Source organism: Phyllostomus discolor, chromosome X (assembly GCF_004126475.2).
Source record: "Phyllostomus discolor isolate MPI-MPIP mPhyDis1 chromosome X, mPhyDis1.pri.v3, whole genome shotgun sequence".
Classification (NCBI taxonomy): Eukaryota; Metazoa; Chordata; class Mammalia; order Chiroptera; family Phyllostomidae; genus Phyllostomus; species Phyllostomus discolor.
The window spans coordinates 100,108,500-100,122,438 of record NC_050198.1 but is presented as its reverse complement, the minus strand read 5'-3'; the positions used below and the strand labels follow the sequence as shown (position 1 = coordinate 100,122,438).

The 13,939-nt window shown below is 37.7% G+C and overlaps 1 protein-coding gene across 1 annotated transcript; it reads right to left on the bottom strand.

Annotated features, from left to right (window-relative positions):
- Nucleotides 1-675: 675 nt before the first annotated feature.
- On the bottom strand, nucleotides 676-1,912 carry LOC118498503 (uncharacterized protein C12orf31 homolog). The gene has a single exon (XM_036016631.1). It carries the CDS (start codon nucleotides 1,204-1,206, stop codon nucleotides 925-927), a length of 282 nt encoding a protein of 93 aa, XP_035872524.1. The 5' UTR covers nucleotides 1,207-1,912; the 3' UTR covers nucleotides 676-924.
- Between the last annotated feature and the right edge of the window lie 12,027 nt (nucleotides 1,913-13,939).

The window sequence follows — 13,939 nt, the reverse complement described above, 5'->3', positions numbered from 1 at the left end:
CTCTCTATAAAATCAGTATGCATGTACTCCTGTGAAGATAAATTTATAAAACAAACCCTTTCTCACAGTGGAGTTGAAAACTTTGAACCAACATTTCAAAGCATGAATGAAACATCTAAAAATGTTCCCAACAGTCTATTTTGAGTTGATCATGTTAAGAAAGTGCTATTATTTGTAATTTTATTTTCCTTCAAATTAACCCTTAGTTCAGGGTTTCTATGAGTTAGCGTTGGCTAAGCACATTCAATACTTACCAGGAAAGAGAGTAACCTCTTACTTTAGATGTAGGATCTTTCAGAAACCCTTTACCCCCTTCTCCCCAACACCCCTAATCATTTTTGTCTATTCTTGTCCAGTGGGGTAGCTCATCCAGTACAGTGAATGTAATCTGTAAACTCTGGGGTTTTTTCAAGATTTAAACAAAATGCCTTTTATTATAAATTATACAAAATCAAAACTCCAAATAAGTACAGATTATAAAATCCACTGATATTATATTTTAAAATAACGCTATTTAATTAGTTTTTCTTTAAATCTGAGTTAGTACAATATAGTATCATTTATCTTTACTAATACCAAAACAACCATAATCACATTAATACTTGATAGAATTTTAGTGTCTGATATTCTGTACATATCAGACAGCAGCCAATTAACATATAACTATAGCTTTCATTCGTCAAAGAAAATATTTTATTCAAGCTCCCAAAACAAATTTGAGCAGTTATGTTGGGTTTGAATGGAAGAAAAAGGCCCAGTTAAAATATGGAAATGAAATTTTCATTTGGTGGAAGCTGAAATCAATGTATACATTCTAATCAGAGATTTGTCTTATGTGGCATTTTTCAAGTTTTTAAAATTCTGTTAGGCCAAACACTTAGCTGACTTCACTGCTTTTGCTTTGCTTTCCCCCTTTGCTTTCTCTCACATTGCCTTCAGCCTTTTTCCTTGCTTCGGGTTCATCCATATGGGGTACTGTCCATGCTGGTGTAGAAGACTCGTTTTCTTTCTCTTAATATTAGTCTCCATTTTCATATAATCTCTTTCATCTTTCACCAAATACAGGGTTTCCTCTTCATGTCTGGGGACCACCATAGTTGCTATCTCTTGAACATCTTTCATTAATACATTGTTATCTATTTTAAGAATACTTATAAGTCTGCTAAGCTCCTTTAGGGCATTCTTTTCTTTCTTTTCAGAATACATGTTCCTTTTCCAGTTACTCCATAAGCTTTTAGCCCTATTTTATCTGAAAAGACTCACCACTCACAGTCCACATGCTCATGGTGACCATAAGTCCTCAAATCTGTTTTTTTTTTTGATAGGCCAAATGACTTGACTAATTGACAGAACTTATAAATGGTTATACTGAATTAATCAGTTGTAAAGCAGGACCAACTTGTTGTTAGACTGAATTATCTGTTTAATTGAAGTAATTGCTTGATTGAATTGAAAGGCAGAATGTTTCCTTGACCAAACTGACTTAATTTTTTATATTGACTTGAAAAATGGACTTGACTGTTTGTAGGACTGAATCACCTCTTCCCTTGCTGGAAATAACCAACTGATATGTCCAACCTGAATGGTTCATTTGATAGCACTATGCTGACCATACACAAACTTGGAAAAGAGTTACATAATTCAACATTTTAATCTCCATGGAGTATAGGAGGTCAAAAGGAATAACTCTGAACTGAGAATCTTATTGAGAACTTTGGGATTCCAGAAACCACATGTCTTCTCTCTAGGCCTATTAACTGTACACAGAGAAGCCCATTGGTCTGATGAATTGGAGACTTGTGCCGCACTTCTCTTTTAGGAGAGTGCAGTCTTCCAAGAGCAACATCAGCTCTCTGCTGGGCACTGGCTTATTCTTGGAACCAGATGAAAAAGTTAAAATTAGTTATTGGGAATTGTGTGTGATCTGCAGAAGCAACTGAAGTAAGTCATTTCAAAAGTAACGTTAGAAATAAGTGCATCGGAGGAGGGTAGAGAAAAACACATGCTAAAAATATACTTAGAATTTATTGCAAGCATAAATTCATCATAACAGACTGCTGAAAACCAAACACGACTACTCTATCTGCTGGCAGACAAGTGGCTGGGATACAGATGAGGCAATCAGTGTTAGTCCAATGTAGTGAATTCTCATCTTTGGATCAATTTTTCTAGAGGAAGCCATTGGATGAACTCTTCCTCTCCCTTTCTAGGTCCGTTCTCCCAGAATTTAAAAAAGGACTCAAGAATCTTTCATCCTTTCATAGTTAACCCTACATGCAAATTGTCATTTTGAAATCCTCTGTTATTTTGAGAGAGAGTAAATATCTTTCATCCTGGGTAGTCTATGACTTTAGGGTTATTAAGGACTGATGGTTCCACCTATACTACAAATCCAAATGTCTGAAAACCAAACACATTTACTCTCTGCATACAGCTTGTCCCTTCTGGACTTCCCTTCCATGTCAAATTCTCTATGAAAACCTTTTAACAGAATTTGGGAAACTGTAATAAGATATGTTAATCAAGATGAACTGGCTCAAGGGAGTTCATTCACCCTTTGTGTAATTCTGAGAGGTGATAAGCATAAAAAGCTCTCCCCAATTTCTTGTTCTTTGGATCTCTTGCTGACTCAATGGAGCTTTGACAATTGGCTTTCTTATCAGGAAGGAGGGCAGTGGAACAGAGACCACCAGGAATTAATTGGAAAAAGGTTTTGGGGAACCCCTCATATCACACCTACTTGAGGGGAGTTGGATCTTACATTAGAAAAATGTAAACTTGGAATTGTCCTTGGTTACTGGGGCAAATTCACAAAGTTTCCAAATAAATGAAAATGTACTCAATCTTGAGGACCAGATGATATACCTTCAGTATTTGGAAAGTTCTCAAGAGTTTGGACATATAAGTGATATTTTGGGTAGAATTTGGTGGCAAATCTATCTAAGGATACTGGGTTTTAACTTTCAGGGCTTGTGCAACCATCAGATGTGGACAGCTGATGTCTTTATTGGATGAGTAACTTGGTGGTCACTGCCATAGTCATGTTACCAATCAGTGGAAAAACATTGCCAACACTTGTTGAATATCTTCCACATGCCAGGTAATATTTTAAGCATTTAAAATTTTTAAAAAATTATTTTATTGTTGTTCAATTACAGTTGTCCACATTTACCCCCACCACTCTTCCCCACCCCAGCCATCCCCACCTCGCTCCCCTGCTTTCACCTGCCCTTGGTTTTGTCCATGTGTCCTTCATACTTGTTCCTGAAAACCCTTTCCCCCTCCCCACCATTATCCCTTCCCACCCCCGTCTGGTTACTGTCAGATTATTCTTAATTTCAATGTCTCTGGTTCTATTTTGCTTGCTTGTTTGTTTTGTTGATTAGGTTCCATTTAAAGGTGAGATCATATGGTATTTGTCCCTCACTGCCTGGCTTGTTTCACTTAGCATAATGCTTTCCAGTTACATCTCAGCTGTCATGAAGGGTAGGAGTTCCTTCTTTTTTTCTGCTGTGTAGTATTTCATTGTATAAATGTACCATAGTTTTTTGATCCACTTTTACTGGTGGGCAATTAGGCTGTTTTAAGCACTTGGCTATTGTAAATTGTGCTGCTATGAACATTGGGGTGCATAGGTTCTTTTGAATTGGTGTTTCAGGATTCTTAGGGTGTTCCCAGCAGTGGAACTGCTGGGTTAAAAGCAGTTCCATTTTTTGTTTTTTGAGGAAATTCCATACTGTTTTCCACAGTGGCTGTACCAGTCTGCATTCCCACCAACAGTGCACTAGGGTTCCCTTTTCTCCACAACCTCTCCAACACTTGTTATTTGTTGATTTATTAATCATAGCCATTCTGACTGGTATGAAGTGGTATCTCATTGTGGTTTTAATTGGCACCTCTCTAATGGCTAGTGATGCTGAGCATCCTTTTATATGTCTCTGAGCCCTCTGTATGTCCTCCTTGGAGAAGTGTCTGTTCAGGTCCTTTGCCTGTTTTTTAACTGGATTGTCTTCCTGATATAAAATCATATGAGTTCTTTATATATTCGAGACCAAACCCTTGTCTGAGTTATTATTGGTAAATATATTTTCCCATATGGTTGGTTCCCTTTTCATTTTGCTGATGTTTTCTTTAGCCCTACAGAAGCTTTTTATTTTGATGAAGTCCCGATTGTTTATTCATTCCTTTATGTCCCTTGCTGTAGGGGACATATCAGTGAAAATATTACTGTATGGAATATTTGAGTTTTTCCTGATTATGTTCTCCTCTAGGACTTTTATGGTGTCATGACTTATATTTAAGTCTTTTATCCATCTTGAGTTTATTTTTGTGTATGGTGTAACTTGGTGGTTGGCTTTTTTGGCATGTATCTGTCCAGCTCTCCCAACATCATTTGTTGAAGAGGGTATTTTTACTCCATTTTATGCTTCTGCCCCCTTTGTTGAATATTAATTGACTGTAGATTCATGGGTTTGTTTCTCAGCTCTCTATTGTGTTCCATTGATCTATGTATCTGTTCTTGTGCCAGTACCAGGCTGTTTTGATTATAGTGGCCTTGACATGTAATTTGATATCAGGCCTTGCAATACCTCCAACTGTATTCTTTTCTCAGGATTGCTGAAGCTATTCGAAGTCTTTTTTTTTTTTTAGTTTCATATAAATTTTTGGAATATTTGTTTAGATATGTGAAATATGCCATTGATATTTTAGTAGCAATTGCATATTCTATATAGATTGCTTTGAGTAGTATGGACATTTTGATTATGTTAATTCTTCTAATCCATGAACACAGTATATGCTTCCATTTATTTGTGTCTTCCTTAATTTCTTTCCTCTAGTTTTCTTATTACTATAGCAAATGGGATTTTTTCCTGATTTTTGTTTCTGATATTGTATTGTTCGTGTACAAAATTGCCTTCAATTTCTGAATATTGACTTTGTATCCCACTGTTTTGCCAAGTTCACTTATTATGTTGAGTAGTTTTTTGGTGGACTCCATAGGGTTTTCTATGTACACTATTGTGTCATCTGCAAACAGTGACAGTTTTACTTCTTCCTTTCCAATTTGGATGCCTTTTATCTTTTTTTCTTGTCTGATCACTGTGGCTAGGACCTCCAATACTGTATTAAATAGAAGTGGTGAAAGCAGACACCCTTAACTTGTTCCTGATCTTTGGGGGAAAGCTTTTAGTTTTTGCCCATTGAGTATGATGTTGGTTGTAGGTTTCTCGTATATGGCCTTTATTATCTTGAGGAATGCTCCCTCTATTTCCACTTTCCTGAGTGTTTTTATCATAAATGGGTACTGTACCTTAAATGCTTTTTTTGTGTCTGTTGATATGATCACATGAGTTTTGTCTTTCCTTTTGTTTATATGATGTATTAAATTTATTGATTTGTGAATATTGTACCATCCTTGCATCCCTGGGATGAATCCCACTTGATCATGATGCATGATCTTTTTCATGTATTGCTGGATGCAGTTTGCCAGTATTTTTTGAGGATTTTACTACCTATGTTCATGAGTAATATTGACCTGAAGTTTTCTTTCTTAGTTATGTCTTTATCTGTTTTTTGGGATTAGGATGATGCTGGCTTCATAAAAAGAGTTTGGGAGTTTTCCATCTTGTTGAATTTTTTGGAATAGTTTGTGAAGGATAGGGGTTAGCTCTTCCTTAAATGCTTTGTAAAATTCTGTCTGGTTTAGGGCTTTTGGGTGTAGGGAGTTTTTTGATTACTGCTTCAATTTTGTCAGCTGTTATTGCTCTGTTCAGGCTTTCTGCTTCTTCTTCATTCAGTTTTGGAGGATTATATATTTCTAAGAATTAGTCCATTTCACCCAGGTTTTCAAATTTCTTGTCATATAGTTGTTCATAGTAATTTCTTACAATCCTTTGTATTTCTGTGGTATCAGTTGTAATCTCTCCTCTTTCATTTCTGATTTTATATATTTGAGTCTTGCAGGTAAATTATTTTTTCTTGTAATAGTAAATGGGACTTTTTCTTAGTTTCTATTTTTGATAGTTCATTACTGGTGTATAAAAATACCATTGATTTCTGAGTGTTGATTTTACATCCTTCTTCTGTGCCAAATTCATTTATTAGATCTAGTAGTTTTTTGGTGGAGTCTTTAGGGTTTTGATTGTACAATAGCATGTTATCTGTGAATAATGACATTTTTACTTTTCTTTCCAGTTTGGATGCCTTCTATTTCTTCATCTTGCCTGATTGCTGTGGTTCAGACTTCCAGTACTATGTTGAATAAGAGTGGTAAAGTGGACATCCTTGTCTTGTTCCTGATCTTAAGGATAACCGTTTTAGTTTTTTTCCCATTGAGTATGATATTGGCAGTAGGTTTCTTGTATATGGTCTTTGTTGCATTGAGATATGATCCCTGTATTCCTATTTTGCTGGGAGTTTTTATCATAAATGGGTCCTGGATTTTATCAAATGCTTTTTTGACATCTATTGATATGATCATGTGATTTTTATCTTTCATTTGTTTATGTGATATATCACATTTATTGATTTGTGAATGTGGTACCATCCTTATATCCCCCAGATAAATACCACTTGATCATGGTGTACGATATTTTTAATGTATTGCTGGATCTGGTTTCCTAATACTTTGTTGAGGATTTTAGCACTCATGTTCATTAGGGATATTGGCCTATAATTTTCTTTCTTTGTTGTTGAAATTAGGAGATACTGGCCTCATAAAAAGAGCTTGGAAGTATTCCCTGCTCTTGAATTTTTTGGAAAAGTTTGAGAAGGTTAGGTGCTAGTTCTTTTTTTGAATGATTGGTAAAATTTGCCCGTGAAGCCATTCAGTCCAGAGCTTTTGTTGCTGTGAGTTTTTTGATTACTGCATCAATTTCATGTGTTATTAGTTTATTCAGGTTTTCTGATTCTTCCTGATGTAGTTTTGGATAATTGTATGTTTCTAGAAATTTATCCACTTTGCCCAAATTGTCCAATTTCTTGGCATATAGTTGTTCATAGTATTTTCTTACAATCCTTTTATTTCTGTGATATCAGTTGTTAATTCTCCTCTTTCATTTCTGATTTTATTCATTTTGGCATTCTCTCTAATTTTCTTGATGAGTCTGGTTTATGGTTTGTCAGACTTCTTGATCTTGAAACCGGCTCCTGGTTTCACTGATATTTTGTGTTACTTTTTAGTTTTGATGTCATGTATTTTCACTCTGATATTATTTCCTTTCTTCTACTTTGAACTTTGTTTTTGTTTTTGTAGTTCTTTTAGGTATAGAGTTAGATTATTTACTTGAGATTTTTCTTGCTTTTTGAGGTAGGCCTGTACCACCTACCTCAAGTGAACTTCCCTCTCAAGACGACTCTAGCCATGTCCCATAGATTTGGGGTTGTTGTGTGTTGATTTTCATTCACTTCCAGGTCATTTTTTATTTCTTCCTTGATCTCATTGATAATCCATTCATTATTTAATAACATGCTATTTACCCTCTATGTATTTGAGTATTTTTCAGTTTCTTTTGTAGTTGATTTCTAGTTTCATGCTATTGTGCTATGAGAAAGTGCTTTATATGACTTCAATTTTCTTGAATTTATTAAGGCTTATTTTGTGTCATAATATGTGGCCTATCTTTGAGAATATTCCATGTGCACTTGAGAAGAATGTATATTCTGCTGCTTTGGGATGAGATGTTCTATACATGTCAATTAAATTTATTTGATCTAGTGTGTCATTTAAGGTCACTGTTTCCTTGTTAATTTTTTTGTCTGGAAGATCTATCCATTGATGACAGTGGGGTGTTAAAATCCCGTACTATGACTGTATTGCTAATGATCTCTTCCTTAATGGCCTCCAAGATTTTCTTCATATAGTTTGCTGTTCCTATGTTGGGTGCATAAAGGTTTACAAGGTTTATACCCTCTTGCTGAGTTGATCTTTTTAATTATGTAGTGACCTTCTTTATCTCTTATTATGACCTTTGTTTTGAAGTGTATTCTGTCAGATATAAGTATTGCTACCCCAGTTTTTTTTTGTTGTTTCCATTTGTATGATATATTTTCTTCCTTCCCTTCAGTTTCAGCCTGTGTTAATCTTTTGTTCTGATGTGGGTCTCTTGTAGACAGCATATGTAAAGGTCATGTTCTCTCATCCATTCAGCCACCCTATGTCTTTTGATTAGAGCATTTAATCCATTTACATTTATGATTATTATAGATAGGTACTTATTTATTGCCATTTTTTGTTGTACATTGTTCCTGTCTCTGTCTTGTTCTTCTGAAAGCAGGCCCTTTAAGATTTATTTCAATGCTAGTTTGGCAGTAATGAACCCCTTTAACCTTTTTTGGGGGGTGGTTTGGGAAGCTCTTAATTTCATCTTCAATTTTAAATGGTACCCTTGCTGGGTAGAGTATTCTTGGTTGTATGTCCTTGCTTTTCATCACTTTGAATACTTAATGCCAATTCCTTATGGCCTGAAGTGTTTTTGCTGAGAAATCAGCTGACATTTTTATAGGCCCTTTGTAGGTGACTGTCTCTCTCTTGCTGCCTTTAAGATTCACTCTTAGTCTTTACCCTTTGACATCTTAATTATGACGTGTCTTGGTGTGGGTCTCTTTGGGTTTATCTTGATTGGGACTTCCTGTGCTTCCTGAACTTGTGTAACTTTTTCCTTCACCAGGTTAGGAAAGTTTGTTGCCATTATTTCTCCAAATAGGTTCTCTATCCCTTGCTCTCTTTCTTCTTCTGGTACCCCTGTGATGCATATTTTGTTATGTTTCATGTTGTCCCAAAAATCCCTTAAATTATCCTTTTGCTTTTTAATTCTTTTTTTCTTTTGCTGTTCTGATTGAGTGATGTTTTTTCTACCTTGTCTTCTAATTCACTGACTTGATTCTCTGGTTCATCTAACCTTCTGATAATACTTTCAGTGTATTTTTCATTTTCAGATATGTTATTCTTCATTTTTTCCTGGTTATTTTTCATGGTTTTTATGTCCTTTTTCATGCTGTTGAGCATACTTATAAGTATGACTTTGAACTTTGTTTCTGATAAATTGCTTGCCTCCATCTTCTTTAGCTCTTTTTTCTTTAGATCTTTAAAGGAACAGGAGATTTCTCCTGTTCCTTTATTTGTGGCTTGTTTCTTTGTCTCCCCCCTTTGGCTGCCTCTTTATGTGTTTTTTTTTTAAGACTTTATTAATTTATTTTCAGAGTGGGAAGGGAGGGAGATAGAGAGAGAGAAACATCAATGTGTGGTTGCTGGGGATTATAGCCTGCAACCCAGTCATGTACCCTGGCTGGGAATCGAACCTGCGACACTTTGGTTCGAAGCCCACACTCAATCCACTGAGCTACGCCAGCCAGGGCTTTATGTGTTTTTTTAATGTATTAAATGGAACTGCTATGACTCCAAGACTTGATAGGGTGGCCTTCCGGAGTAGATGGTCTTATGTAGTATTTGTCCTGTGGGACACAGTGGAGCAGTCTCCTTGATCAGCCAAGCTTGGTATTATAGGAACAACCCTTGAGTGAGTTATGTGAGTCCTTCTGTTGCAATTGGTTCTTGATATTTGTCCCATTCATGGGTTAGCCTGACCTTTGGGCTAGTTGACTGTGAGGCTCAACACTGACCACATCATGCAAATTGTTGTACGTGTGCTGACTGAATAAAACAAGAGAAAACAAAACTAAACTAAAAACAACTAAACAAAAAAACAAAAAAAAACACCACCAACAGAAACCACCACCACACAAAATGAATCATAACAAAAAGAGGAAATCCTCCAAGAAAAAGAGACAAAAATAATAAGATAAAGATAGAATAAAAGAAGATAATGAAAGACAAGACATAGAAAGAATTAGAGAAGGAAAAAAGAAACAGAAAAAGGGACTATGAAAGTTAAGAAGGAAAAGAAAAGAAAGAGAAAGCTATAGTAAAAATAATAAAAATATAGAGAGAAAGGGAAAAATATCAAAGTAAACTAAAATAAAGAATAAGAAAGGATAAATGGGAAGAAGAAAGAATAAAATAGAAAAATAGAGTGAGAATAAAAAGAAAGAATTAGAGATATGAAAGCACAAAAAGAAAGAACAAAAATGAAGTAAAAAGAGAAAATAAAGAAATGATTAAAAAGAAAAAAGTGTGATTTGCCTCAGCAGTTTGTTGTGCTTGGTGTGATCATTCTCTGGATACACTGAATGTGAAGCTGGACACTTGTGCCAGTCTCAGGCCTCCTAAGAGGTTCTTTTTTGCAAGCCAATGTCAGACACTGTCCCTGCCCACCCATCAGCAAATTTTTCAAGATGGAGTTTCTGGTAAGCCAGTGACTGGGGCCTCTGGAACCCAGAGGTTGTGTCTGCCAGCGATCTTGCCCTTTGAATGTCCCTGCTCTCAGTTGCTGTCTCTTCCTCTACAGAAATGTGCTCACTGAGAGTAACCAGGACCTGGCAGAGGTGTTTCAGTCAGACTTGGTTGTGGTACCCTCACTCTGTAGGATGAATGGACAGGTACTTTCTCTTCTTGTTGTGGCTGCAGGAGTTGAACTCGCTGGAGAGATCACTCTGCTTCCCCATATTGCAGCTACAGAGCCCAGCCCATGCCCATCTGACTCCAAGATAGAAGCCCACCTGGGAGATACAGTCACAAAAATCCAGCTGAGTGTGTCTCGCTGGCACCTCCATACCTCCCACCTAACCAGTAGAGGATCAAAAAAAAAGAAAAGAAAAATTATCTTTTCATGATCAGTGACAGCAGGCCAGGACCGAAACTCCCCACTCCACCTGGTCTCAGAACGGGCCAAATATCCCACTCCCTCATGCTGTCTAAACTAACAGAGTGGGGCCAAATTTCCAGCCCAGCATGGGGAGATGTTTGCTGCCCATGTGCTCAATGTGGGCCAGAGCAATCTTCTTCCTCAAACTTCACTGCCCTGACTCCAACTGTTTCTTTGCCCCAAGTCCTTCCAGAGAACAGAGTGCTCTTCAAATTCACTGCTTCCTATATGGAGGGAACCACTCCTCTGGCCCTGAATTGCTGCATGGCCCCTTCTGCAATCACAGATGAGGCAAACTTCCCAAGTGAGTGTTGTAACAGTGGGTTTTCTCCTTCCCTTGGATGGTGTTCTTTGAGTCTCCCAGGTGGATGGAATCCCCACTGTTCCCCACAACCCAATCTATACATGCTCCCCTTCCCATCTCTTGTTGCTCTGGCTTGTGGACCCCTGCATGGGGCTGAATGGAGAGGGAGTTCCCCTCCTGCATTATCCCATAGCTTCCTAGTTGCTGCATCTGCATGAGGGGGCTCACCCTGTCCTTGTCTCCTCCTGTCTTCCTCCATGCTTCTGTTTTTAAATGTTCAGATCAGCTACACTTCAACTGGTTTTTCAAGATAAATACTCTTCAGTTTAGCTGCATCTTCAGTTTGGGTCTGGGAGCAAGTGGACAGAGCTTCTAACCACTCAACAGCTATCTTGGAAACCCCTCCACCACTTTACTTTTATCTAATTATATTTTTTACAACATTTGTACATGTAGGTATTTATTTATACTCTACCACATTCCAGAAAGTACATCAGCTTAAAATATGTGAGGTAAAACATAAATATAATATTATTTTTCTTTTATGAATGAGGAAACAAGCAGACAAATTCAGCTTAATATATATAACTTTTTTTTCTCTTGCTGCTTTTAAGATTCTCTCTTTGTCTTTAACCTTGGGCATTCTAATTATAATGTGTCCTGGTGTGGGTCTCTTTGGGCTCATGTTGTACGGGACCCTCTGTACTTTCTGAACTTGTGTGACTTTTTCCTTCACCAAGTTAAGGAAGTTTTTAGTCATTATTTCTTTGAATACATTCTCAATCCCTTGCTCACTCTCTTGGCCTGCTGGTACCCCTATGATGTGAGTGTTGTTATACTTGATATTGTCCCAGAGGCTCCTTAACTATCTTCATTTTTTATTGTTTTTTTTTTCTTTGCGCTATTCCGACTTAGGTATTTTTCACTACCTTATCTTCCAATTTGCTGATTTGATCCTCTGTTTCATCTAATCAACTGTTGATTTCCTCTAATATATTTTCCATTTCAGTCATTGTATTCTTCTTTTCTGCCTGGTTCTTTTATGTGTTTTTTATCTCCATTTTTATGTTTCCTATTATTTTTTAAAGCTCTCCCTGAGTTCATCTTTTATTCTCTGAAATTAATTGAACATCCTTATAGCCAGTGTTTTCAACTCCACATCTGGTAGATTGCTTGTCTCCATTTTCTTTACATTTTTTTGTATGGTTTTGTTCTGTTCTTTCAAATGGGCCATGTTTCTTTGTCTCCTCATTTTAGCTGCCTCCTTGTGTTGTTTCTATGTATTAGTTAGATCTGTTATACCTCCTAGTCTTAGTATAATGGCCTTATGTAGTAGGTGTCCTTTGGGACCCAGTGGTGCAGTCCCTCTGGTCACCTGAGCTAGGTACTCCAAGGATGTCCCTTGTATTGGTCATGTCTGCCTTTTTGTTGTAGTTGAGCCTTAACTGCTGTTGGCACCTCATTGGGAGGGATTGACCTTCAGGCTGATTGTCTGTGAGGAATGGCCATGACTAGAATGGCAAACCTGTGTAGTGACTGGCACCTCTGGAGCAGGATTTGCTTTAACTCTGTTCTGGTGCCTGCTGAACTGGCCCTTTGGGTGTGTCATTTGTGGAGGAGTTTGGGTGGTGTTCTGGTGTGGTCTGAAGTTGATTACCAGGTATGTTGTTTCTGGGACCTTTTGGGAGGAGGTCTGGTACAAGCCAAGGTCACATGCTGTGTGTGCTCAGCTGAGGATTACCTAATCTTCAAAGTGATCTGTAGATGGTTGCTACTTGTGCTGATATTGGAGGAACCCAGGAGAAGCTAATTTGTGAACCAAGGCTGGTTGCCACTAGTGCTGGGCTTGGGGCTGCCTAGCAAGAAGTATGGAGCACACTGAGACAGATGCTACTTGTTTGTGTTTTGTGAATCTTTGAGAGATTTTAGGAAATTCACAGCATAAGCCAGGGTGGGTCATTTGTATGGAAAAGCTTCTGGAATCATCTTGGTTGGGCCCACAAGTTGGGTGGGGCAAGATCTCGGGGAATCACCAAGGTGGGGGCAATCAGCATTAGCCAGATTGATGGAGACTCAGACTTAGTGCCCACCTGTGCCTGTAGGCTGTGGCAGGGGGAGGGCTCAGCAAAGGAACAATGGTGCCTGCTGGGACACAGCTTCCCCTCCGCCCCTTGCCCTGAATCCAGGCAATTCTGTTTTGTTCTGTACTCACCTCATGGTTTCAAGCTGCTGCCCCAGCTCTGAAGCTCAGAGTGAGTTAGTCTGTCTATGAGTAAATCCATGCATGAGTTCTTTAAGAGGAATGCCTGGGACTGTAGTGGCCCTCTGTCTCATTTAATGAAATATCCACTAATTTTTACAGACATAATTGATGGGGACGTCTTTTCCTGGTTCTGGAGTCCTGGGCTGGGGAACCCAGTGTGGGGCTAAGACCCCTCACTCCTCAGGAGGGACTTCCACAGTTGAGATATCCCTCTCATTTCTTAATCACCACACCTTTAATGTAAAATGTGACCAGTCCACATCTCCACTCTTCCTACTAGTTTAAAAGTAGCTTCTTCTGTACATTCTTAGTTACAGGACTTCTCTTCAGCTAGCATATGGAGGTTCTCAGTGATGGTTCTGTAGTTTAGTTTTAATTTTGATGTGATCATGGCAGGAGGTACACACAATGTTTACTTACTCTGCCATCTTGACCAAAATTCTAACAATAAGAGTTTTCATTGTCCTGTAAATACAGTGATATGGAAGCATAAACTAGAATTTCTGGAGACAGTCTACTCTATTGGATTGTAAGGGCTCATTGAGGACACATGAATGTGTTTTGTTTTCTTATATCCATTAAAAAGAGTGCAGATACAGAGTTAGAGCT

What these genes read in the sequence shown, in the direction of transcription:
- LOC118498503 (XM_036016631.1), bottom strand. Translation starts at nt 1,206, where the DNA reads ATGTATTCTGAAAAGAAAGAAAAGAATGCCCTAAAGGAGCTTAGCAGA.